Source organism: Mustela lutreola, chromosome 15, assembly GCF_030435805.1.
Source record: "Mustela lutreola isolate mMusLut2 chromosome 15, mMusLut2.pri, whole genome shotgun sequence".
NCBI classification, from domain to species: Eukaryota; Metazoa; Chordata; class Mammalia; order Carnivora; family Mustelidae; genus Mustela; species Mustela lutreola.
The window spans coordinates 50,636,435-50,663,564 of record NC_081304.1 but is presented as its reverse complement, the minus strand read 5'-3'; the positions used below and the strand labels follow the sequence as shown (position 1 = coordinate 50,663,564).

General features: G+C 46.0%; 1 protein-coding gene across 6 annotated transcripts in view; it reads left to right on the top strand.

The window, feature by feature from the left end:
• Positions 1-27,130, top strand: part of TRPV1 (transient receptor potential cation channel subfamily V member 1) — a 43,997-nt gene that overhangs the window by 11,321 nt on the left and 5,546 nt on the right. For 2 of the 6 annotated variants that reach the window (XM_059147555.1, XM_059147556.1), the window contains exons 2-15: positions 5,091-5,410; positions 6,182-6,348; positions 6,425-6,577; positions 7,057-7,197; positions 7,331-7,629; positions 8,160-8,339; positions 10,702-10,860; positions 12,218-12,313; positions 13,886-13,956; positions 18,805-18,970; positions 19,403-19,469; positions 22,261-22,583; positions 24,014-24,141; positions 24,680-24,795. In XM_059147555.1, the coding sequence (XP_059003538.1) occupies positions 5,124-5,410; positions 6,182-6,348; positions 6,425-6,577; positions 7,057-7,197; positions 7,331-7,629; positions 8,160-8,339; positions 10,702-10,860; positions 12,218-12,313; positions 13,886-13,956; positions 18,805-18,970; positions 19,403-19,469; positions 22,261-22,583; positions 24,014-24,141; positions 24,680-24,795 (2,353 nt within the window). In that variant the 5' untranslated portion in view covers positions 5,091-5,123. Of the gene's footprint in view, positions 1-890; positions 3,060-5,090; positions 5,411-6,181; positions 6,349-6,424; positions 6,578-7,056; positions 7,198-7,330; positions 7,630-8,159; positions 8,340-10,701; positions 10,861-12,217; positions 12,314-13,885; positions 13,957-18,804; positions 18,971-19,402; positions 19,470-22,260; positions 22,584-24,013; positions 24,142-24,679; positions 24,796-27,130 lie in introns of those variants that run through there. The other 4 variants (XM_059147554.1, XM_059147557.1, XM_059147559.1 and 1 more) reach the window with 4 other exon arrangements.

Here is a 27,130-nt window from a genome sequence, read left to right as displayed (position 1 = left end):
TATGGAAGGGCACACAGCTAAGAAGGTGTCCAAGCAGGGGGCATGGTATGGCATGTTGAGATGGGCCTGGCTTCCATACCCAGACCAACAGCATGACCTGGGCAGTCAGCTAACTGCATGGACTTCTCACGTGTGGAATGAGTCTGGCCATCTCTGCCCTGCCACTGCCCACGGTGTTGGGGGGCCTGGGAGAATGAGTTTGCACAGCCTCTCTCTAAACTGTCCAATGGCATCCAAAGTCCTTGCAGTGTCTGCACTCTGTTCTTTTGACTTAAGGCTCAACCTTGTGAGCTACTCCAAGTAGGGCTATGATGGGGCTTTTGGCATGTGGCTGCTCATTTCAGGCTGTGTGGGGCCTGTGGTTTGTGGAGGTATGTAGGGTTCCTATGGGCAGCTGCCAGGTTGGGTTCTGCAGGACATTTTGGGCTGCAGACTAAATGCATACTCAGAAGGACCTGGCAGCTTTTGTCAGTAATATTCTGGGAGGGAATTAAGCCTTACTGTATTAACTTTTCTCCTGCGCATTTAGGATCATACTTAGAGAAACAAGGAAGTAGACAAAATAATTTCCTGTGTTCTGTGGTTCCATGAGGAATCCCAGCTGAATGAATCTGGGACCTGGCAGACCCAGAAGCCTCCCACCTCAATCCCTACACCACGGTTCCATAGGGAATGAGAGGCCTGAGAGAGGCAAGGACCCAACCAAGGTCACACACAGCTGGTGGCAAAGATGGCATTCAAAACCAGGTCCATAGATGTCAAGCCGGGACTGTATGATGGGTGACATGATCATTTCCATCCTCTACATGGTGCTGGGTTTGACATTTCTGGTTGTAAAAGTGAATTCGTGGTTTTTTTTTTTTTTTTTTTTTTTTTTTTTTTTTTTTTTTCTTCCCCTGGACCATGCTGTCTGTAAGGGTAGTGGGTTTGGGAGGCCTGAGCAGTGCCCTTCTCTTCCTTGTGAGCTGAGGTCACAGCCCTGGCTGGTTCTGGGCTGTGTTGTGGCTAAGTGCACTGCAGCCCCTGGCATGGTGGGAGGCGGGGCAGCAGCTAAGTGGTTTCTGAAAAAGGGCAAAAATGATGGGAAAAGCTCTGGGATCCTCTGGGAATCAGCCACGGCAACAGCAGCTGCTGCCATTGCTGGAAACGTTTTCCTTGAGTGCCAGAGCGTACCCACAGCTCATCCTGACCAGTGCAGAGCAACCGCGACCTGGGGAGGGGCCAAGGACCCTCACAGAGTCAGGGAGGCAGCTTTCCTCCCCACACCATTCCAGCTTTCCCTTCAATTAACAATAGTCTCAGAGCTCCCTGGTACCTGCTGTGTCTGAGCTGTGCCTGCATCTAGCCGGTGAGTCCTTTTTGTTGTTTGATGGCCAGTGTCGATGTTAGATTTTAGAATGGCATAGTGAGCTGTCAGAAGCCAGGCTTTGCCTCTGTCCAGTTGTGTGATTATAAGCAGTTCAACTAGCCTCTTAGCACCTCAGTTACCCCATCTGAACATGGGATAACCACAGTGACTGCCTCAAAGGTCGTGGGGGTGCATAAGTGATGTGTGGGGATGCGTATAGAGCATTTACTGTGGCTAATCATAAACACTTGGCAGGTGATAGGGGAGGTTGCCATGGTCAATGTGTATTATTTGTACCTGAGTCATCCTGGACCCTCATCCTGGAGCAAAGAGACCATGGGTCCTGCAGAGGCCAGTGGTTTGTGGGTGGAGGTTTCAGCACATTGCCCTCTCTGTACTAAGGGGGTGCTGGGCTGGGAGACAGGAGCTCTGGGTTCTTGTCCAGGCTCCAGTCACTCTGTTTCGGGTAGATTTCCTCTGGCTCTTCATTCATAGGTTGGGTAGCCCCTCAGGTCTCTATTCCTCTTTAGGAAATACTCAGGTAGGCCAAGAAGGCAAGAGAGGTATGGGCTAGGTCCTGGGCCAGCTCCTAAGAGCCTGCGGGGAGGCCAGAGACAGACAGATACTTTGAGCAGAGAGGGAGCAGAAGAGCTGCACCTCAGTATGTCTCGTCTGGATTGGGGAGAAAAGGGAGGCTTCTCCTAGGTGGTGGCCAGTGTCCTCCTTGGCTCTGGAGTTGAGGAAGGCCCAGAGGCCAAGTTAAGTTTTTGCTGAGCAGGGTCATTTTTTCCAAGACTATCCTTTAGTCCAGACTGGTGTTTATGAATCTTGTAGAAATCAGAACCACTGTCTCCATCAAATACCCTAAGACATGGTTGGAAATACCCCATCACTGCAGAACATTCAACTGTGACAGGTGCATTGCCATGGGACTCATGTACTAGACACACCCAGGCCTGGCAGTGGCAGGCTTTCCTGTCTCTGTCTACCCCACAGCCCAAAACAAATAGCTTCTTAGTCCCTGTCCTTCCCTCTGCTCTTGAAGAAGCTTGACTTCTGGTAGGGAATCAGGTGTGGGGCATGTGGAGCAGACTTGGGGTTTCTTGACCTACTGAATGATGTTACTGTGTAGGCTGCTTCATGTTTCTTGGGTTTGATTAGATTTGGATCAGTCAGAGGAAGAGGCAAAAAGGAACGTCGCAGAACGATTTTGTGGACGCTCTTGCTAATGGGTGCTCTTATTGGAGTGTTAAGAGCTGTGAGTCAGGAAGTACGTTTATTTTTGGTTTTGTGGCCAGGCCTATCCAAGGGGATAGCCCTGGGAGAGCCACGCCTGGCATATGGCCTGGATCTTACTCATACTTCATTTTGGGCTTTGAGTTTCCTGGGATACTTGTTTGAGCAGGAAGGTTCTACAGGTTGGGGCTTCTGATGGGGAAGGGTGTTGTCCCTGCATGATTGGCCCCAGGGCTGGGGAACCCTGATCTGATCAGCCCCCCACTCTAGGATGAGATCTGGGGCTGAGTCTGATGCCTGAGAAGAGCCTTGAGCCTTCAGAGAGGTGGTGGAGTGCTGGAGACGCTTGAGAGCCAGGCTGCTGCATATCAGCAGCCAGGGCTGCTCCCTCCTCTGCCTGTGTGGCTTCAGGGAACCACTGTGTGTGCATCTCCTCATCTGTCACACGCTTACTTCTCAGACAAGTGAAAATGAAGTGAGTGCATGTGAGGTGTTCAAACAGCACCCACCTTTGCATAGCACATGCTCAAGCATGTCAGTTATTCTCATTCTTCCTAGCCTCCTGTGCCTTTTAAAGGTGACAGGCTCCCCACAGTATGAACAGTCCTGAACAGGAAATTACCTTTTGAAAGTATAGAAGAATGCCAGTCTTCATGCTTCTGAAGCTTCTCGTGGCTTCCTACCATCCACACAATAATGTCCACATCCTGTTCCTTGACATCCAAGGACAGCAGCCATCTGGTTCTGACCCTGCTGCCTGCCTTCAAGTCCCACTGGCTTCCTCTCTATCAGCTAGTCTGGGATCTGCATCGTCTCCCCCAGTTCCAGACCAACCCTGCTCTTCTTCTGAGCCCAGATCCTCTGTCACTTCCTCCCTGAAGCCTCCTTCAGTACCCTGGCCCCTCCTGCGATAGCCCTGCCCCAGCCAGCACCTAGGTTCTGTCTCACTTGGGGCCTGAGCACTCTCTGTGCCCCCCAGCAGGGGCCTGGGTTCCCAGTGGGATTCTGTACATAGGTGTTGAGTGATGGAATGAACAAATGGGTGAGTGGTCAGGAGTGGGATTCTCTGTGGCCGGGACACTTCCTGCTGCAGGGTTTCCATTTAATGGATGACCCAGAGAAAGACTTGGTCCCTCCTGAAGGAGGAACAACAGGCAGGAGGGAAGATGGGTCTGTCTTACAGGATGCAGAGAGGTGAGGTAACCTCATTTTCTTCCTCCAAGGATCTGGGCATCAGATGGTAGCTGATTTATTGCCAAGGCCCAGCAATGTGCTCTGAGTGTTCACTGTCTGAACTTGCACTTGAAAATGCAGGCCTAGGGGGCACCTCCCTTTCCTTCAGTGGCTATTTTCTGGAATCCAGCCACTGCTGGAATATGAATCTCAATTTCTATGCAAATGGGAACAAAAAGGGCTGTATCTGATCTTTTTCATGTCCTCCACAGAGACCAGCCCAGCGTTTTTTCATAAGGGGGTGGGGGATCAGGCAAGCTCCCTGCTCAAGAGGAGGTCACAGGTTATGGGGGAGATAAGGCAGTACCAGATAGAAATTGCTAGACTGAAGGATGGTAGACAACCAACTGGGCCACTCTGGAGCAGGGAGGGGTGCATGGCCAGCACAGAGCTTGGGGGTGTGGTGGAGGCAGCATCCGTGCTGGACGCCAAGGGGAGTTGGCATCTTAAAGGTGGTAGGATTTGGGCAAAAGGAGGAGAAGGGAAAAAGCACCCCAGGTGGAGGCCCTGAGATATGGGAGAGCCCTGGGTATTAGACAGTGGGGATTTCCTGCTTGGATGGAGCAAAGCATGGGAGAGGAGGTTAGAGAGTGAATGGAAAGCAGTATCAAAACAAGTTCACAGCCATATGTGCCAGAAGGCCTGAACCAGCCCTGAATAATTTAAAATTTCCAAGTTCAGGGATGCTTGAAATATGCCAATTTCACAGAAATGACCAAAAGTGCAAAAAATCTACAAACTCAACAGTTGCAGCCAACCGGGTCAAAGAGCAAAGACCTGGGAGTATGGTGGTGACAGGGACATGCCGCTCACCTTGTTCGTGAAGATACAGCCTGCCCTGCTTTTCAGGGTTGAGCCATCCCCAGCACCTTGTTCTCTCCTGAATGCGCAGTCAATGACAGCTACTCCCATCGTTCCCTTACTTTGATCTTGGAGGGAGGCAGAGCAGTGGTTAACATTCTACTTTGCAGAAGAGGCACCTGAGGTCCAGAGAGGAGAGCAATACATTCAAGACCTTCAGAGCCTGATGGCTCCGAGCTGGGGGACCCATTCACCCCTGAGCCCCATGCCCATGGGGCTACTAGGCCAGTTCATGCCTGGGGTAGGAGGCATAGCACCTCCGGAAGCTTCAGTTCTAGGGGGCTAGTGCCGACAGCTATTGGACCTCTGGGGTGTGCTGCTTCATAGGGGCTTTTGCAAGGAGGGCAGATATGGGCTAGAATCATGCTGTCCTTGAGCTGGGAACAAACCTCATCTTGGTGGCTGCCTGCAGGCTGTCTCTTAGGCCACGAAGGATCTGGCAAGGATGAAGAAATGGGGGAACTCAGATTCAGGGAAGGCTGAGGACCCATCCCAAGAGGACTCCTGCCCAGACCCCCTGGATGGAGACCCTAATTCCAGGTCAGCTCCAGCCAAGCCCCACTTCTTCCCCACGGCTAAGAGCCGCAGCCGGCTTTTTGGGAAGTGTGACTCAGAGGAGGCTTCACCTATGGATTGCTCTTATGAAGAAGGCCAGCTAGCCTCTTGCCCAGCCATCACAGTCAACCCCGTTGTCATCATCCAGAGGCACGAGGATGGCCCCACATGTGCCAGGTAAGCTGTATCTGGAGCATGGACCCCCTTCTTCACCAGGAGCTGAGCTGGCTCCTCTGGCTGAGGCCCTAGCTATGGAGATACCACGTGGTGCTCTAAGCTTCTGGGCTGTGGGTCACAGAGCCAGGGAGCTGGGGACCCTTCAGAAGTCATGTGGTCCAACATCTGCCCTCAGCAGCTTTGGGACACATGGTCATGGATGCTGGTGTATACGCTGATCTTAGCTGCTGGCTGATTTCCAGGTGTCCAGTCCTCAGTGCTCACCAGTCCCAAAGATTTAGACTTTAAGTAGAAAAGCTCAAAGCCGGGAGGCTTTCAGACAGAGAGGGCAGAACCATTCTAGTGAGGAGCCCACCAAGTGTCTCCACCAAGGCAGGTCAGGAGGGCTCATAGACTAGCTAACTCCCAGGCCAGTATAGGGATATTTTTCACTTGGCAGTGGCCATCTAAACCCTTCAAACCCCCATCTCCAGCCTCTTCCAGGAGGACACTGCCCCTAGAGCCCCAGCTCCTGAGCAAATGGAGAAGTGAGTGGCTTGGGTATTGGAAGTGGTGGCAGGAAGGACTTTCCAGAGGGTGCCTACTGGCGGGCTGGGGATGCAGTGAGGGCATTTGCACCCCCACGGTTCCTTGTTACATCAGTTTCCTGGACAGTCACCTAGACTAAGGCATGGATTTTGTATCACGTATTTTTTCCCTTTTGGTTTACCTTGGGCTTCTGTCATGCTCCCTGGTCAGAATAGTTTGATGAAGGGGTTTTCTGGCCCCCAGGCAGCCGTCCCAGGATTCTGTCACTGCCAGATCTGAGAAGAGCCTCAAGCTTTACGATCGCAGGAAGATCTTTGAAGCCGTTGCTCAGAATAACTGTGAGGAGCTACAGAGCCTGCTGCTCTTCCTGCAGAGGAGCAAGAAGCACCTGATGGACAGCGAGTTCAAAGGTGGCCCTGGGGAGCCGGCTTCCTGGGAGGGGCCCCGGCCACTGTGCCCAGCTCTGATCCTCCCTTTGTCTTGCAGACCCAGAGACAGGGAAGACCTGTCTGCTGAAAGCCATGCTCAACCTGCACGAGGGACAGAATGACACCATCCCCTTGCTCTTGGAGATTGCCCGGCAGACGGACAGCCTGAAGGAGTTGGTCAATGCCAGCTACACAGACAGCTACTACAAGGGTGAGGAGGGGGACGGGGTCTGGCATGGCTCTGTCCACCAGCACATCTGGAGCCAGCAGGCATTGTTGTGCCTGGGCAAGCCTCTCGGCTCCTTGCTCCCTATACCAGCCACTGAGGTGGCATCTCCCGAGCCCAGGGGGTCCTTGCCTCCCCTGCCTGCTGGACTTGATTTCTCCTGGTGCTGACAGTCCCCTCCTTCCCTCTGTGGACTTGGTGTTCTTTGCCTCCAGAAGCCATGACTACTGTCTCTGCTACTGTTCCTTGATGTTGGGCAGCTTTGACGACTCTAGTTCCCAGTCTGGTATTCCCCTGTGGGTCTCTGCTTCTGCCAAGGGGACTCCCTGGGTCCCCTTTGGGTATTCTGTCTAGCTCTCCTGTTTTGCGGGGGAGTCATCTGGCATTTTTTGCCCAGGTCTTCCTCTTGTACCTGCCCAAGCACAGGACTGTGAGTACAAACCCAACAGCACCCATCTCCACAGGCCAGACGGCCCTGCACATTGCCATCGAGAGGCGGAACATGGCACTAGTGACCCTCCTGGTGGAGAATGGGGCAGATGTCCAGGCTGCAGCCAACGGGGACTTCTTTAAGAAAACCAAAGGGCGGCCTGGCTTCTACTTTGGTAGGGACATGTGGCTTTTTGACAATTGCTAAGGGGAGGTTTGGGGTGGAGACAGAGGGATTTGGAGGCTGGGTGGTCTAGGGACCATGCTACTCTATTCTTGAGGCCCATCATATGCCTGTGTTGGCCACAGGTGAGCTGCCCCTCTCTTTGGCTGCATGCACCAACCAGCTGGGCATCGTGAAGTTCCTGCTGCAGAACTCTTGGCAGCCAGCGGACATCAGCGCGAAGGACTCCGTGGGCAACACAGTGCTGCATGCGCTGGTAGAGGTGGCCGACAACACAGCAGACAACACCAAGTTTGTGACAAGCATGTACAATGAGATTCTGATCCTGGGGGCCAAGCTCCACCCAACACTGAAGCTGGAGGAGCTCACCAACAAGAAGGGGCTGACACCACTGGCTCTGGCTGCCAGGACTGGGAAAATTGGGGTAGGGGGCAGGCTTCATGGCTGAGCTGGGGTATGACTTTTGAGGGTGCTGTGGGAGGGAAGCGCCTACATTGCTGCATACCTGGGATCACCACCCTGCAGAGCCCTGCTGCTGTGGCACTAGGGGCTATTAGAGGAAACCAGAGGAAGTGTGAGATGCTAAGCAGAAACCAGGCACCACACGTGTCCTTTTCTGATTTCCACCTCTGAGCAGCACCAACCAAACATGGAGTCGGAGTGAGGTGCTGGCACCTGGGCATGGGGGTAGGTTGAGCCAAGGGCGAAATGGATGTGACCAGGTGTGATCCTCCACCATGGGTCTGATGTGGCTGCAGCTGACATCTGAGTAAGTGGACAGGTTGGTCAGGAGGCTGCTTGGATAGAAGTGAGCGCTTTCCTGGGGCTGGTTTTGGTCTCCAATGGGGCTAGGAAGCAGACTTATCATTGAGGTAGAGCTGGGGGTGTAGTGGGGATGTGTCTGGTGGGGGGCTCCAGGCTGGTCTCTCACAAGCTCTTATATCCCTGTGGCAGGTCTTGGCCTATATTCTCCAGAGGGAGATCCAGGAGCCCGAGTGCAGGCATCTGTCCAGGAAGTTCACGGAATGGGCGTATGGGCCCGTGCACTCCTCGCTCTACGACCTGTCCTGCATTGACACTTGTGAGAAGAACTCAGTGCTGGAGGTGATCGCCTACAGCAGCAGTGAGACCCCTGTGAGTGGGCCTGGGTGGGGCCTGGGCAGGGCGGGCTTCTGGCCTCACTGCGCCCCAGCCCTTGTCCTAGCTCCCATCCAGCTTTGCCTGGAAAACCCACTGCTTGGGGCCTAGGCCCTGATGCCTCATCTCCCCATTTATTCCCACTGGATGTTTTCCTTCATCATACAAATAATGTAAGCTAATTTTTCTATAAAAAAACAAATATTTCAGATAAACAAAAAGAGTCCTCTTCTTTTTGAAGATTTTATTTATTTGACAGACAGAGATCACAAGCACGCTTGAGAGAGGCAGGCAGAGAGAGAGAGGGGGAAGCAGGCTCCCCGCTGAGCAGAAAGCCCAATGTGGGGTTCAATCCCAGGACCCCGAGACCATGACCCAAGCCGAAGGCAGAGGCTCAAACCACTGAGCCACCCAGGTGCCCCAAGAATCCTCTTTTTATACCATATAAAAATGTGTGGTTTCATTTTATTTACATAAATGGGATCATACCATATGAAATGTAGAACAGTTTTTTCTTTTTCTTTTTTTTTTTTTAAAGATTTTATTAATTTATTTAACAGAGAGAGATCACAAGTAGACAGAGAGGCAGGCAGAGAGAGAGAAGGAAGCAGGCTCCCTGCTGAGCAGAGAACCCGATGCGGGACTCGATCCCAGGACCCTGAGATCAAGACCTGAGCCGAAGGCAGTGGCTTAACCCACTGAGCCACCCAGGCGCCCTAGAACAGTTTTTTCATTTAATGGTGTGTCTTGTAGATCATTTTATATCAGTACATATGGGCCTGCTTCCTTCAGAAAAACTCCGGCTGCATCGGGTTCCATAGTAGGGATGGGGAGTAAATGCCCATTGGAGGACATTTAAGTTATTCCTAGTTTTTTGTTATTACAGTGCTGTGAGCCACTTGGCATGGGTTTGGGAATTTTTCTAGGATGCCTGGAATTGGAATTGCTAAATCAAAGAAGTATGTATGTTTTAACATTTTAATAGCTACTGCCAAATTGTTCTTCAAAAAGACTGCATCAATTCGTTTGCCCATCACTAGTAGGTAAAAATCTACCCATGTCCTTGTCAATCTGGGTATTATCAATCTTTTCTCAAAAACTAATTTAAGTTGTTGGGGCCAAAAATGCTATCTTATTGATGTCTTAATTCTCGTTTTCTTGATAATGTGAGGTGGATAATATTTTATATAATTATCTGACCAGTCATATTTCTTTGGTTAGATTTCCTATTTGTTGTCCTTCGCCATCTCTTCTATTGGATTGTTGGTCCCATTCCTTTTGATTTGTAGGTACTCTTGTTATAGAATGAATTGATCCTTTCTTTATTGCATATGGAGCCAATATTTTATTTTCTTCTGGTCTGTCTCTTGCCTTCTAACTTCATATAAGGCATCATTTGCTTGTAAGTTCTTCATTTTGAGAGTCAGATTAGTCTTTTTCCTTTATAGCTTCTGTGACCTGTGTCTTGCTTTGCAAGGTCTTTCCCATTTCAAGATTATACACATCTCCTTCAGTACTTTTGTTTCACTCCTTTGTAGGTATTTTATGTTTGGCTTCTTAATTTACCTAGAATTTATTTTTGTGTAGGTATGAAGTAGGCAACTTACTTAATTATTTTGTTTCCGAATGAGCATCCCAGGGCCACTTAATGAAGTAAAGTGCTTTGTTAACTGCTTTGAAAGGCCACCTCTCCTGTCCATTCTTTCTAAGGTGATACCAGTCTCTGAGGCAGACCTAGGGGGTGGGTCTGTGCTGTCAGTGAGGAGGGCCTGCCCCAGTATCTCACGGGACAGGGGCAAAGTTCTGGGAGAGAGCAGCCTAGCCTGCTTTGCTCTGCCCTATTAGCCTCTGTCTGGGCTGCCCTGATGATTCAGGGCCTAGACTCAGAATCCCAGAGGGCTGGCCCATGTAGGAAATGTCTCCAAAAATGCTGGGGTGTTAGATCTAGAGAGGAGAGGGCTATGGGGGCATAGCTGGCATTTTCTTGTTTCCAAAGGCTCTCTTGGGCAGAAATTCAGTACTGGAGTCCCTAGGTGCAGAACAGGGACAACTGGTAGAAAGCAGAGAAGACCAACTTAACTCCAGAGGATAGATCTTCCTGACAGTATTTCTCCCCAGGTTGTGTGAGGCCAGGAGATTCCTATCTCCAAAGGTATTGAAGAAGACATTGAACAGGGACCTTGTTGAGGGAGCTTAAGCTTGGGCTGGGAGTGGGGCTTGGTGGCTAGCAAAGGTTGGGATGATCTGATTTTGGCTCATCCATCTTAGGGATAGTGGAACTTTAAAATAGATCTCTTGGATATGAGATTCTGTGGTTTCTGGCTGGGGAGTGAGTCTTATCTCTCTCTGCTCCCTTTAGAATCGCCACGACATGCTTTTGGTGGAACCGCTGAACCGACTCCTACAGGACAAATGGGACAGATTTGTCAAGCGCATCTTCTACTTCAACTTCTTCGTCTACTGCTTGTATATGATCATCTTCACCACAGCAGCCTACTACAGGCCTGTGGATGGCTTGGTGCGGACTGAGGTTCAGCCTCACGACAGGGAAGTGGGGAGAGGAATGGGCATTCTTATAAGATCCTGGAGTCCTTCCCAGTGTGCTGAAGAGATGAAAGGGTTCTGGGATCATGACCTGAGCTGAAAGCAGACAGTTAACTGACTGAGCCACCCAGGTGCCCCTTGAGCACATCTTCTGTGCCAGGCCCTGCGCCATCCTTCAAATCAGCTTAAGACCAGACTTCTTCCTCTGCCAGGAGCTTTCGACTCCTTTGAGTTACTGAATTGAATCCTTTCCATTGCTACCCAAGCACTTACTTTGTTGCCTTTATTTCCAGGGTACCTTGTTAATAAATTTGATATAAAATTCCACCTCCGGGGCACCTGGGTGGCTCAGATGGTTAAATGTCTGCCTTCAGCTCAGGTCATGATCTCTGGTCCTGGGATTGGGCCCTGCATCAGGCTCCCAGCTCAGCAGGGAGCCTGCTTCCCCCTCTCCCTCTGCCTCTCCTCCTGCTTGTGCTCTCTCTCTTTTCCCCAAATGAATAAATAAAATCTTTAAAAAATGAAAAAAATAAAATTCTACTTCTGAGTTAGGTAAAACCTGGCTTCTATCCACTTAATAAACCATTTAATAATTTCATTTTATGACAAAAGAGAAACATGCTAGTGAGACAAGTAGTAAAGCAGTATTTTACAAACCATTGATGGCATGCAGAAAGGAAACCTACCACAAGAAAGGGTCTGACACACAAGGATGACACACGTGTGTGGAATGTCTCACCTTCCACCATCCATGGAAAACCTTGATGGGTTCACCATGGCCATAGGAGCAGCAGGAAGCATATGGCATTGAGTCTATAGGAGTGCTTCCACCTATGCCATCACCCTTCTCCCAGCAGAGCTCTGTGCTAGGACAGCACAGTACTGTAAGGATACTCTGCTTGGCACCTAGAGTCTGCCCCCTTGGGAATCAGGTCCTACAGAGGGGCCTCCTTGCAAGTGTCCCTAATAATGCACTGTCTTTAATTATGCCTCTCTCTCTCTCTCTTTTAAAGATTTTATTTATTTATTAGAGAGAGAGACAGACAGAGACAGAGATAGCAAGAGAGAACACAACAGGGAGGAGAGGGAGAAGCAGACTCCCCACTGAGCAGGGAACCTGACTTGGGGCTCGGTCCCAGGACCCTGGGGATCATGACCTGAGCCAAAGGTAGATGTTTAACCGACTGAGCCACCCAGATGCCCCTATGCCTTTCTCTCAGTAGAGGCTGAGCCTTTTGGGCAGGGGGTGGCTCTCAAACACAGGGCTTGGAAAATGTTTGTTGAATGAGTGAATAAGTGAATGGAGTCACTAACTTCTCTGCACCTTGCAGCCTCCCTATAAGCTGAAACACACCATTGGGGACTATTTCCGAGTCACTGGCGAGATTCTTTCTGTATCAGGGGGAGTCTACTTCTTTTTCCGAGGGGTAAGCATTCCTTCCCACACTGTGAGTCTCCATTATCACCGAAACAAAAAGCCAAGAGACTCACCCAGTGCTCACTCACTCTTTAATTCATGGGAGAGATATACAGGTGAAGAAGAGAGCTCTCCAGACATTCATGACTGGGGGTTGAGGGTCTGCCCCGTGGGTTCCTGTGGACCCAGGATAGTCACATTCAAGGACAGTCAGGACTGAAAGTACAGTTGACCCTAGAATACTGCAGGGATTAGGTGCACCGACTGCCCCCACAATCAAAAGTCTACATGCTTACACTTTTGTTTTGTTTTGTTTTGTTTTGTTTTTTATTAGTTTCAGGGGATGAATTTAGTGGTTCATCAGTTGCATATAACACCCAGTGCTCATTTTGACTTTTGACATCCCTCAATTTAACTACTAATAGCCCACTATTGACCGGAAGACTTACCAATAACATAAACAGTCAATTAACATGTATTCTGGATGATATATGTATTGTATACTATATTCTTACAGTAAAGTAAGCTAGAGAAAAAAAATGTTATTAAGAACATCATAAGGAAGAGAAAATACATTTACAGTACTATCTCGTGTTTATAAAAAGAACCACCCAACCCCCTGCATGAGTGGTCCCTCACAGTTCAAAACCATGCTGCTCAAGGATCAACTGTAATATTTAATTCCAGAAATAGAATGGATCATGACTGTTGTTCATTTAATCCAAACATTCTGTTAAAGTTCAAAATAATGAAAGAAATGTACACATATACTGGCATCATTTTATTTTACCTGAAAATGCATGCATCTTACTTGGTACTTCTTCTAACATATGAACAGTCTTTTCTTTGAAGTTTGGACCAATGTTACGTGTTACACTGTTACAAATATTTGGAGATTGTTATGATTTTTCCCCTTAATCTTTTTGATCTAAGCTACACCCAATATTTCTTCGTGACTCACCATTAAGGAGTCTTTCCAAATTGTTGGACTTTGTCTTTACAGAAGCGACTGTCTTTATTTTGTACTCATATTTTAAATTATAATAAAATACAAAGCCACAGTAGCAAGTGCAGTAGGCAAAAAGCACTCTCGGCAACCAGGATTCACCAGTGGGAGGGAGTGGAGGGTGCGGGTGTCTGAGAGAGGATCTCCTAGCCACCAGCACTCACTGTGGGCATTGGTCAGAATATTTTCAGGGAATGGAGAGCACTGGCTAATCTGATGACTTTGTTCAGTGGAGGCTGATTAAAGAATTTAATGAACAGTTATTAAAGAAAACTAGGAAAAATGCACATAGTAGGAAGAAGGAAAAAAAAATCTCTCCATCTCATCATTCAAATACAGCAATTAGTAATATTTTGATGATTTTCCTTCCTGTCTTTACTTCTAGGTATTGTTAAAATTCCATTCTCTATTTTAAGAAATCTCTCCTGACCCAGTTACCTGTTAGCCTCACTGTTCTACCCTCGTTGGAATCTGCTTTGATCCCCTCCTGTGTTCCATTTTAGGCCATTTAGGAAACATTGAAAGGGCTTACCATCTAGCCTTTCCTGGGAGCTTACTCTCTCTGTTTGCCTACAGATTCAATATTTCCTGCAGAGGCGGCCATCCCTGAAGACCTTGTTTGTGGACAGCTACAGTGAAATGCTTTTGTAAGTGACACTTTGATTCTTATGCCTCCATAACAGACAGCATCTGTTGGCCCAGTCCTAAGATTATAGCCATCCTTCTAACCCACCCTTTCACTCGTGCTGGGCTTGGAACACAGTAGGACCTCACAAGCATGTTGAATGAATGGTGGAAGGCCCTCAGGAAATGTGTGTCGAATTAGTGGATGGCGAGGCTCTACTCTGTCAGAGATGAACCAGGTGCTAGGGAATGACAAAGGTGGGCTCATGGGGCTTAAAGTCTGAGTTACAGTCTGAATACTCTTGTTCATTTTTTCACACGTTTGTCTGACCATTTGGCATCCAGTGAACTGGCACTGGGATACTGAGATGAAACAGATATGATTCCTATCTTCAAGGAATTTCCAGTTTTTTGGGCAGGGCTTCTCAGCCTTGGCACTGTGGACATTTTGGACTGGATGATTCTTAGCTGGGGAGGGGGGGACTGTCCTATGCATTGTAGAATGTTTAGCTGCCTCTCTGGCCTCTACCTTTCAGATGCCAATGGCATTTTCTCCTTGTCCCCCAGTCTTGACAGCCAAAAAATGTATCTAGATATTGCCAAATGCCCCCAACCTAGGGGGGGTACACTGTTTTAGGGAGAGACAGATAAGCAAAAACATAGTTACAAGAACAATGTGGATGTCAGAAAGAACCTCCTTCCTTCACAAAATAACCTGAAACCTTAGGAAGTTTCCTTGCAGGACCCAGGTTACGAAGGGGGCCTTCAGATGGCAATGTGTTCTTCTCCTGGGATCTCTTCTTTGGACTTTACTCTGATCTCCAGGTTTTTCTCATTCCTGAGGCCTCTCTCTCTATTCCTGGCAAATGCAAGGAGCTGATTCTCATCCAGTTGTAGCTAGCTTGTTCCTAGGACTCACAAACTCCACGCTTTTACTATAATCTTGAGATGCTTACACTTTTATTTTGTTTTGTTTTTTATTCGTTTCAGGGGATGAATTTAGTGGTTCATCAGTTGAATATAACACCCAGTGCTCATTACATCAATTGACTTCCTTAATGCCCAACACCCAACTAATTACCCTTTCCCCCCACTCACCTCCCCTCCCAGCCACCCTCAGTTTGTTCCCTAGAGTTCAGCATTTCTTACGGTTTGCTTCCCTCTCAATTTTCATCTTATTTTATTTAGGGGTCCTATGTTCACCTATTTTGTTAAATTTTACATATGAGTGAAATCATATGGTATTTGTCTTTCTCTGAGATACTTTAACTTCAAAGAGCAAGATCTGTAGGGTTAGGGCAATGCTGGTTTGCTTTACTAAGAGAAGCAATGTTTTCCTACATAGCATTGTGCCAATAAACTTGGTTCTATTTCTAGGAAGACCCATTGTAGGCAGCTTAGAAATTTATTTTATTTTAAACTACCCATGCACATATGGAAACATTGATGAGTACCAAAAAGCTTATAACCAGTATATGAGTTCCTCATCTTAACCCTTCCCAGTCCTTGCATTCCTCCTTCCCAGGGACAATCACTTTTCATTCTCAAAACTTTCTTCTAATGTTTACTCACCCATTAGATGAGGATTTAGCATCTTTCTTTCCTTTCTGCTTCCACTTCTCTAGCCTTCTAATATAGTTCATAGTAGTTTTTATTTTACTGGATATTGAGTAATTTACATTCTTTTTTTTTTTAAAAGATTTATTTATTTAATTTGACAGATCACAAGTAGGCAGAGAGGCAGGTGGGTCCGGGGAGGGGGAAGCAGGCTCCCTGCTGAGCAGAGAGCCTGATGTGGGGCTGGATCCCAGGACCCTGGGATCATGACCTGAGCCGAAGGCAGAGGCTTTAACCCACTGAGCCATCCAGGTGCCCCAGTAATTTACATTCTTATGTCTCTATAAGTAGTATTCACAGTTGAGCTTCAAAATATACTCTATGTCTTTTTTCCCTCTTTCTCCTAAAGTTAATAATTGTCTTGTTTTTATTTGTTTAGTTTTCTTTGTATCCACTGTTAACTCATCCCACATATCTTGAAACCCCTCAGTACAATTTTTCTCAAACTCAGTAACCTAAATTATATGATTGGAATCCCCTGCTCCTTTTTCTTTTCTGGAGGGGTTTCCTCCTGGAATGCTGTCCTCTCTTCTAACTGAGCTCTTTGCTCTCTGGGCCTGCTGCTTAGCTGTCCTCCTGGGACTCTTCTTTGCTGCCAGCCTTGGGACGCTCATTGCTTTCCTCCTGGGTTAGACTTACTATCTCTTTCATGGTTTTACTCCTTGTTTTACTTGAGCACATCCTTCAGTATTATCATCTGGTGAAAAGGATGAGCTCATGGTGGAGAGAACACAGTGATGACAGCTCTCACCATACCTGGTTCTTGAGTTTCATTGCTGCCACATACACATCCCATGTGTTATCCCTTCACTAGCACCTTGGAGATCCCTTTCACTTCTCTCCTGATTTGGATCCTTTATTTTCTTAACCTTCTGTCTTCCTCTTTACTGATTCCCCTGTTTGGGGAGAAGGCATCCTTTATCCAAAGAAAGAAAACACATAGTAGGGCAAGGGGGAATAAAATGTATTTCAAATCTGGCATGTCTGAAAATATTCTGCTACACCTTCATGTTTGGTTGATAGCTTGGTTGGGTATATAGTTCTTCTAAGAATTTGAAGATATTTCTCCATTGTTTCCTTGCTTCCAGTATTATAGACAACAAGTTCAAAACCATTCAGACTCTGGATCCTCCTTTAAGACCTGGTTTGCTTTTTCTCTTTATAAATCTGTAGTATCTTCTATTTGTTCCTAGTGTTCTGAAACTTAATGATGTGTCTTGATGTGGATGTGTTTTTATCCAATGTCCTGGACACTTAGGGGGCTCTTTCAATCTGGAAATTTATATCTCTTATTTCTTGATTTCTCTTCTGGAACCCTGTGGTATGTATATTGAACTTGACCTAGTCTGAACCAGATCTTATATTTTCTCACTTGTGTTTTATCTCTTTATCTTTGGCTCTTCTTTCTGGGAGGTTCAAATCAACTCTAATTTCCAACCCTCTTATTGAGTTTATTATTTTTTATAATTTCTAAATTATAATTTTTAATTTCTAAATTAATTTTTAATTTCTAAATACTCTTCAAAATTCTTTGTTCCTTCTTTACGGCATTCTATTCTTGTTTCATTGATACAATCTTCTTTTGTCTCTCTGAGACTGCTAAGAGTTTTTGGTAAATTTTTCTTTGTTTTGTATAGATTTTATTTTCTCCAAGTTGTTGTTTCCCATTTTCTTGTTTTGCTCTATCTTTCATGTTAAAGGATACTTGGAAATTTTTTTTATATCTGCTAATGAATAAGAGTGGAGGACTGAAAAACTGGTTGGAGGCTCTTTTTAAAATTAAAACATTTTTTTTTATTTGACAGAGAATGGGAGAGAGAACAAGAGAAAGCACAAGCAGGGGAAGCAGCAAAGGGAGAGGGAGGAGCAAGCTCCTAGCTGAGCAGGGAGCCTGGGCTTGATCCCAGGACACCAGGATCATGACCTGAGCTGCAGGCAGACGCTTAATTGACTGAGCCACCCAGGTGCCCCTAGAAGCTCTTAATGCATGAATAGGGCTTATCAATTTTGAGCTTCACTATAAACTAGTCTAGGTAAGCTATTTATTGGAGAATATCCAAAGTTAGTCAATTGCATCTTTTCAATCTTCTACCTGAAGGGAAGAAGTCTGGATGCTATATTTCTGAGCATTGAGTGGAAAAGAGGGATTTCTGTAATCTGTAGTATATAAAAATCCCGTAGTCTCCTGCTTTCACGTTGTTTGATGAAAGAGGATCCAAAGATCCTCTGTTTCATCTTCTTCAGAGACAAAACCTCCACTCTTCTTTATTTTAGGTCTCTTTATCTCTCCTCCAGAGATCCCTAAGCCTTTTGAGACTCCTTGATTAAATGAAATGGCTCTCAGCTCTCCCCCCACTACAGATTGGAATACGGTTTTGTTGCATCTGCTAAGTCCGTTTCCATTTGTCCACCGCTTCCCAGATTCCTATGTGAGGCCTCCATCTGCCACCCAAGGCAACTCTTTACCTATCTCAACTGGTGTCAGTTCTTATTTTGGCTAAAGTTCTGCAAATACAGAGGAATAGTTTTCCTTTGCAGTGGAATTCCAATTGATGAGCCAGTCTACTGACGTTAATTTACAGCAGGCTCACATTAGCACAATGGTAATTTTTTTCGCTGGATTCTCTCATACAAATGGGGTTGTCAGTGTGGTCTATAGTGCAAAGGTAGCTGGGGAACTTTTAGGAGGAGGCCATGATGACAAGGAGACCTGGGATGAATATGTAAAGAAGGGACCACTGAACAGACTCTGACATAGGATTATCAGACTTACTCTACCTTATCCATGGATCCTACTTGGGTAGCCCCTAGCAGGCCAAGTTGCTGAGGGACGTCTTCCCTGGCTCTGCTTCTGAGTTTGAGGGTGTGACCAGCAGACACCACCTGTGATTTTTCAGGAGCGCATGGCCTGCTCCTCCTTACTGCTTAAGCAGTGTTTCTCAGCCCTTTTTCTTTTTTGCCTTTTTAGATGTTTTCTCCCTAATTGCCCCTTCCATTATCTAGTACCACAAATACACTGTATAGTTGTCTGTGTACTGTATTAATATTTGTACTTTCTATAGAGAAAAAGATTTTGTACCCCCCCAACCAACGTTTGCCCTCTTGGGGTCGCTCTTGCTCACACTGAGTATCATGGGGGAAAAGAGGCATGACAGTCAACCCTAGCTCCTACCACAGCTGTGGTTTGTACTTCTGAGAGGGTGGCAGGTCTCCTGGGTGCACACAGACAGAGCTTGCTATCCCTCCACCTCCAGTTTTGTGCAGTCACTGTTCATGCTGGGGACCGTGGTGCTGTACTTCTGCCACCACAAGGAGTACGTGGCCTCCATGGTGTTCTCCCTGGCCATGGGCTGGACCAACATGCTCTACTACACCCGTGGCTTCCAGCAGATGGGCATCTATGCTGTTATGATTGAGAAGGTGGGTGTCAATGTCCAAGTAGGTTCTCCACAGAGCCTGTCTATACCGTGGGGATGTGGGACATGGTCTACAAACTCTGTCCATCCTCTGCAATGTCTGGGAGGCGCTTGTTTAGATCAGGACCCACTTTCCCAGCGTATTCCTCAAGAATCAGACTATCTGACCCTGACCCAGGCTTGGGGACTCCCCTAAAACTGGACCCCTCTACATACCAGGCCCCCCTCTCCCACCAGAGCAAAGGCCAAGGGTGGGAACTATGGATGAATTCCTCATGACCCCAGAACTGAAAGCCACCAAACCAAATCCTCCTGCATGTTCTCCATTTCTACTTGGGCTCAAAAGTAACTCCTAGGTTAACTAGTAACTCCTGACCCCTCCCTTGGCCTCGCCTGGGACTGGACTTGGTTCTGACAAGCCTGCTCTCTCCTGCAGATGATCCTGAGAGACCTGTGTCGCTTCATGTTTGTCTACCTTGTTTTCTTGTTCGGGTTTTCCACAGGTAATGGCCTTGCTCAGGGCTGGTGGTGGGCAGAGAACCTGCTCACCTCAGCTTCCGAGGACTCTGCAGGGGCAGGGTGGGGAGAGGCCCACTGGGGTCTGTATCTGTAGCTGAGAGAGTTGGAAAATAAAGAACACAAGAAATGAGCAGGTGAACATGGAAATGTAATTCATAAAACATTGTAAGCAATTTTAGAGGTATAGCTGCATTTGGCTTAGATTTTTTTTTTACATTTTTACTTTTAATTTTTAAATTAATTAATTAAATTAATTAATTCAGTAAGAGAGAGAGAAAGAAAGAGAGAAAGCAGGAGAGGAGCTGAGGGAGTGGGGGAGAGAGAATCTTAATCAGCCTCCATCCCCAGGGCAGAGCCTGACCGCACAACCCTGAGATCATGACTTGAGCTAAAATCAGGAATTGGCACTTAACTGACTAAGCCACCCAGGTGCCCCTTTTTAAATTTTAATTTTGACATTATTTCGGATTTTCAGAAAACTTGTAAGAATAATGCAAATAACTTTACTTATTACTCCAAATCCCCAAATTTTACCACATTTAAAAATCACATTCTGCTACACACACACACACACACACACACACGCACACACACACACACGTGCATGCACACTACCACCACCACCATACTAAAAAAAATAGTAAGCTGCAGACATGATCAGCCCTTTACCACTCGATAAAGTCTGCATTTCCTAAAAACAAGAATATTTTTCTTACATAAAACAGTGTATAATGATCAAAATAAGGAAATAAAACACTGATACAGTGCTTCTAGCTAATCTACCAGCCTTATTCAGATTTCACCAATTGTTCTAATAATGTCCTTTACAGAAATGAAAATCCCAGATCATGTAGTTGTCAAGTCTCTTTAGTTTCTTTAATCTGGAGTGATTCCTCAGTCTTTCCTTGTCTTGTAACCTTAGCATTTTTAATGAATAAAGGCTGGTTTTTACAATTTCTCTCAGTTTGGGTTTGTTTGATGTTTCCTCACAATTAGATTCAGGTATGTATTTTTTTAAATCAGAATATCAAGGAAGTAATGTGTGTCTTCCTCAGTCCATTGTATCAGGAGTCCCACGATGTTCGTTTAACCCATTTCTAGTGATGTTAACTTTAATTACTTGGTTTTGATGGGTCTGCTAGATTACTGTCAAGTAATTATCTTTCGTTTTGAAATCAGTAAGAGTCAATAAGTAATTTGTGAGGAGATGCTTTGAGACTAGGTAAATATCCTGTTTCTCATCAAACTTAAAACAGATGATTCTCACTTGAATCACTTAATCCTAATAGTTGCCAGATGATGGTTTTTTAACTCTGTCATTCCTTCTACATTTATTAGCCGGCGTTCTATTGTAGGGAGGAGCTTTCCATTCTCCTGCATTCATTTATTATTTACATCATCGTGGCCTCACAGATTCTCTTCTGGTTTTTCTTTTTCTTTTTTTTTTTTTTTTGTTTCTTTTTCATGGATTCTCACTTTGTTAAATGGGTCATAATCTTAACTATTACCATCTATCTTGATGCTGAGATTGTCTGAGCAATCATCTTTGGGAGCCTCTCCAAGCTGGTTCCTGAGCTCTTGACACATCTACAGCATTTCTGGGCACCTGGTTCTGCTTTGATCCTTATCTGAGTCCTGCATTTACATGGCTCACATGCACACCGTCCCCTGTCCCCATCCCAGAGCCTGTTTTGGAATCTCTGTCTCAGAGTTATGGATAGTTTTGCCTGGGAGCTTTGACTGATAGGGATGGGTGTGGGCTCCAGCACCTGGTCTGAAGGCCCTGGTCTGTTGGTACCCATGGGAAGGGATTTGGCCAAGTGGGTTCATGGCTACCAGCTATGCAGGAACCAACTGTTATGGAAGCTGTCAGACTCCAGATTATTTTTCCCAAAGAAAGGTGTAGTGTGCTGCAGGAGGCTATTTTGCTCTGAGCTGCTTAGTCCCAATCATTCTGGAATGAGTTAGCTCTGGGTCACAGACTAGGGTACACAGGCAGACAGAGTGTGATTGAGAAGCTGGGTGTGGATTCAGAACTGATATGTAAAGTTAGGCAGGTTGTGTGCTGCACAAAGGAGACTATATTCACATTGTATATATAGATTTGCATATTTAACAGTTTTTTTTTTCCTAGAAGATGATGATAAAACTCTTAGTGTAACAAAACAGTATACAGTTGACCCTTGGACAACACTTCATAAAGAAGTGTCCCACGGCCAAGCAGCATTCCTGCTGTTCCTAACAATGGGGTTAGGAACACCAACTCCCTGCACAGCTAAAAATCTGCAAATAACTTTTGACTCCCCCAAAACTTTAATAATAGCCAACTGCTGATTGAAAGGCTTACCAATAACATAAACAGTTGATTAACACATATTTCATATGTTATTTATATATATATATACATATAACATGCGTATATATATATAACATGCTGTATTCTTATAATAAAGTAAGCTAGAGAAAAGAAAAAGTTATTAATAAAATCATACAGAAAATACATTTACAGTACTATACTGTATTTATTGAGAAAAATCTGTGTATAAGTAGACTCATGAAGTTCCAATCCATGCTGTTCAAGGATCAGCTATACTACAACAGTTGGCTGATAGTTCTGAAGAAACAGGTGGTTTTCTGTGTTTAAGTTCATAAAGAAGTGTCCCATGGCCAAGCAGCATTCCTGCTGCAGACCCATCCTGGGATATGGGGTGTGTCTGTTGGTGGTTCTGTCTTGGCTTGCATTCAGCTGCACCTGTCCCTCCCTGTGCCCTGTAGCGGTGGTGACGCTGATTGAGGATGGGAAGAATAACTCTGTGCTAGCTGAGTCCACATTGCACAGGTGGCGAGGGCCAGGCTGCCGGCCTCCTGACAGCTCCTACAACAGCCTTTACTCCACATGTCTGGAGCTTTTCAAGTTTACCATTGGTATGGGTGATCTGGAGTTCACAGAGAACTATGACTTCAAGGCTGTCTTCATCATCTTGTTGCTGGCCTACGTGATTCTCACCTATATTCTTCTGCTGAACATGCTCATTGCCCTCATGGGTGAGACTGTCAACAAGATTGCGCAGGAGAGCAAGAACATCTGGAAGCTACAGGTGGGTCAGTGGGTGGGCTGTGTCCAGCAGGAGGATGTCTGCTGCTCTCTTTGCTGCTTAGCACAGTTAGGTGTGTGACCCCTTGCAGGGTTTGGGGAAGGGCAGAGACCCCAGGCAGCCCGGGGGATCAAGCAAGAGCATCTCCCCCAGTCGACTCCCTGCTGGCCCCTCCTTCTGGGGTTCCCTCCCAAGCATCACCAACTGGTGTTCACAGACACTGTGGTTAGACAGTCCCCAGGGGCAGGAGATGGAGGGCTCAGCCCCAGGGGGTGCCCACCTCACAGAAGCTTGGTCTAGGGTGGGCATCAGAGACCATACTTGGGGGGAACAGCTAGAATGGGGGGAGCTCTAATAGCTGCGTTTTTGAGGCACCTGATCCATATCTACTCTCCCACCAAATAATAAACTGTCATTCTTATTAAGTAACATTGACTCTATACCAGGTATTGTTCTAAGTGTTTTACATGCTTTCATTTAATTCTCACAACAATGCTATCAAGTGGCTACCATTATCGTTCCCATTTTTGGATAAAGGCACTGAAGCATAGAGAAGTTGGGTATCTGTGTCCAAGATAACTACAGATCTTCCTCAATTAACAATGGGGTTACCTTCCAATAAACCACCATAATTTAAATATGCATTTAATGCACCCAACCTACTGAACATCATAGCTTAGCCCATCCTACCTTGAGTGCGCTTAGAGCACTTACCTTCAGCCTACAGTTAGGCAAAATCACCTAACACAAAGCCTATTTTATAATAAAATGTTGGATGTCTCATGAAATTTTTTGACTAATATAATAAAAGTGAGAAGTAAAATGGTTATATGGGTACAGAGTGGTTGTAAGTATACTGGTTGTTGACCCTTGTGATTGCGTGGCTGACTGGGAACACCTAGCCTCCCGAGAAAGGATTGTACTATACTTTGCTTGCCTGGGAAAAGATCCACGTCCAAAACTTGAAGTATGGTTTCTGCCAAATACATACTGCTTTTGTATCATTGTGAAGTTGAAAATCATTAAGTTGAACCATTGTAAGTCGGGGTCTATCTGTAATAAGTAGCATAGTCAGTATTCGACCCAAGAAGCCCCATCGTGTGGCCCTGCTCTTAACTACTACACTATCTGCCCCTTTGTGAGCACTTCAGGGAAGAGTCTGGGGCTGGACACTACCTCACTTATGGGAGGCCCTGCCCCAACTAGACCTGGCAGGCAGCAGCCGTCCCTGGGCAGGTCTGGGCTGGAGGGGCTGAGCTTGGAGTGTGCACCTGCCAAGCTACAAAAACAAGCTTGATGTAGAAGGCACGAGAGGTCCTGTTCAGGGGCACTGGGACTGGGACTGGAGAGGCTGATCTTGGAAGCCCCACTGACAGCCAGGGGAAGCCCCGGGATAAGCCCTTTGCCCCTCTGTTGTCTGTGTGTTCTCACAGAGAGCTATCACCATCCTGGACACGGAGAAGAGCTTCCTTAAATGCATGAGGAAGGCCTTCCGCTCAGGCAAGCTGTTGCAAGTGGGGTACACACCTGATGGCAAGGATGACTACAGGTGGTGTTTCAGGTAATGCCCAGGTAGGAAATCAAACTTAGGGAGCTCAGGGGCTTAGCTATAGATATCAGGGATCTACCCAGAGCCAGCTATGGGTACAGAGGACATTTTGGGGCTTTGTGGGCATAAGGCACTCATTTGGAGCCAGCTGTGGATACAGAAACCTGCCTCAGGGCTTCCTGGGACCAGTCATGAACATAGGGGACTCTCCCAAGGCCAGCTATTGGTAGGTATATGGGCTTCCCCAAGGCTCAGCTGTGGGCATTAGGAGACCTACAGGAAAAAGAAGTGTCCAAAGGGGTCATCCAGTGATCAGGGTCAGAACCAGGAATCCAGCATTTAAAGTCTATGATGTGGTCAGAGAACAGAGCTTTGGGGGTGGTACCCAAAAAGCAGGCCCCTCTCAGCCCTCCCGCCTACCAGCTATGTCTCCCCATCCTGGTCTATGGGCTTCTTGGGATTGGCCTGTGGTACTAAGCCCTCAACCTGGGAAGCTAGGCATGGCTTTTAGGCCATAAGCTCCTAGCTCCCTTGTCTCCTTGCCCTGCAGGGTGGATGAGGTCAACTGGACCACCTGGAACACCAATGTAGGTATCATCAATGAAGACCCGGGCAACTGTGAGGGCATCAAGCGCACCCTGAGCTTCTCCCTGCGGTCAGGCAGAGGTGAGGCATGAGGGAAGTATGCTGTGACAGGGAGGGAGCCTGATGTTGGGCAAGTGAAGTCTTGGGGTTCCTTGCTCCTTGCAGGCCTTCTTCACCCCACAGCCTGGATTCTGGAACAACCCCAAGGGTCAAGCACCTGCATACGCTCTGTCACAGGCACTCTTTTGTACTCTCACGCATTCCCGCACAGCTGACTGTGCCACATGCTCATGCTCACCAGCTCTGCCAGTACCCTGCCCCAGGCATCTGTCCTCAAGTGCCCCAGTGGAAGCAGTTGATCCCACATACAGCCATCTGGGACAGCTGGCCTTGTGGGCTGCCCTGTCTCCTCTTCTCAATCCTCACACCCAGTGTCTATGTTCAGCTGTGTGACTCTTAGGGACACAAGCAGGTACAGGCAAAAACTCACCTTGCATGAACACAACCAGGCAGGCAGAGGAAGAATGGGAAGACTAAAGGGTATATATACCTTGAGCAGAAATGCTCTGCAGAAAGTCACTACCAGAAAAAAAAGTCTTTAACAGTTAATGGTAAATGTTTAATAGTACTTGTTAAATTATAAGTCTAATTGAGGACATTTATTTAAAAATGAAGCAAACGTGGTTTGTACGGAACAGATTTTGAGTTATAATTGTGCACCAATTCTTCATTTTTAGCTTTTAGAAAATTGTGGTAAAGTATGTGTAATACAAAAGTTGCCATTTTAACCATTTTTAAGTGTATAGTTCATGGGTGTTAATTGTGTCCACAATGTAATGAAACCTTCACCGCTTTCTATTTCCAGAACATTTTCATTATTTCAAACAGGAAATTTGTATCATTCAATAGGTACAGGGTTCCTGTTTGAAATAATGAAAATGTTCTGGAAATAGAAAGCTATTTCTACCTATTAAATGATTACTCCTATTTCTTCCTTCCCCCACCCCCTGGTAACCTCTATTCTGCTTTCTGTCTCTGTCTCTTTTGTCTCTGTCTCTGTCTCTTTTGCCTAGGGTAGGTACCTGGTATAAGTGGAACACACCTTTTGTGTCTAGGTCAATAATATCCCATTGTAGGTATATACCACATTTTATTTACCCGTTCATCTTTTCAATCAACATCAGGATTGTGTCCACTTTTTGGCTATTGTGACCATTGGTAGACATAATTCTGTTTGACTTCTGGCTTTCAGGTGTTTTATTAATTAATTAATTAATTAATAGAGAGGCAGAAAGGGGGTGTGGGGCAGAGGAAGAGAGAAAATCTTTTTTTTTTTTTTCAGGCTTCTCATGAAGTTTTTTAGTCTATTATGTACAAAAATATGGCTTACAGTTTATTGCTGAAATGTAGGAACATGAAGATTCCCAGTCCATAGTTTTAAACCTAACAAGTATGAGAGAGAGAATCTTAAGCAGACTCCACACCCAGTGTGGATGTGGGGCTCAGTCTCATGACTCTGAGGTCAAGACCTGAGCTGAAATCAAGAGTCAGATGCTTCAGTTCTTTGGATAGAAATGAAACTGCTGGATCCTATGGTAATTCTGTGTTTAACTTTTTTAAGGAACTGCCAGAATGTTTTCTAAAGTGGCTGCGTTTCTGTACATTCCCCCAGCAAAACATGAGGGTTCCACATCCTCACCAACACTTGCTGTTTCGTGGGTTTTTGTTGTGGTGGTGGTGGTTGTAGCCATCCTAATGGATGTGCAGTTGTATCTTATTGTGGTTTTGATTTGCATTTCCCTAATGACTAATTATTTTGAATATCTTTCCAAATGCTCATTTGTCATTATAGGTACTCTTTGGACAAATGGTTATTCAAGCAATCTGCCCATTTAAAAATTTGTTTTGTTGTTGTTGAGTTATAGAAGTTCTTTATACATTTTGGATATTAACCCTTTGTCAGGTATACCATCTGCCAGTGTTTTCTTCGATTCTCTGAGTTGTTCTTTGATATAAAAGCTTTTTTTTTTTGATGAAGCCCAGTTTATCTATTCTTTTCTTTTATTGCCTATTCTTTTGGTGTAATATGTAAGAAATTATTGCCAAATCCAATGTATTGAAGATTTTTCAGGTATACCATCTGCCAGTGTTTTCTTCGATTCTCTGAGTCGTTCTTTGATATAAAAGCTTTTTTTTTTGATGAAGCCCAGTTTATCTATTCTTTTCTTTTATTGCCTATTCTTTTGGTGTAATATGTAAGAAATTATTGCCAAATCCAATGTATTGAAGATTTTTCCCTATTTTTTTATAAGAGTTCTATAGTTTTAGTTCTCAACGATTTCCATGTTGATTTTTTTAATTGATTCATGATTTTCTTTTTTGCTATAAACCTTGGACTGTTTCCCAGAGTTGTGAC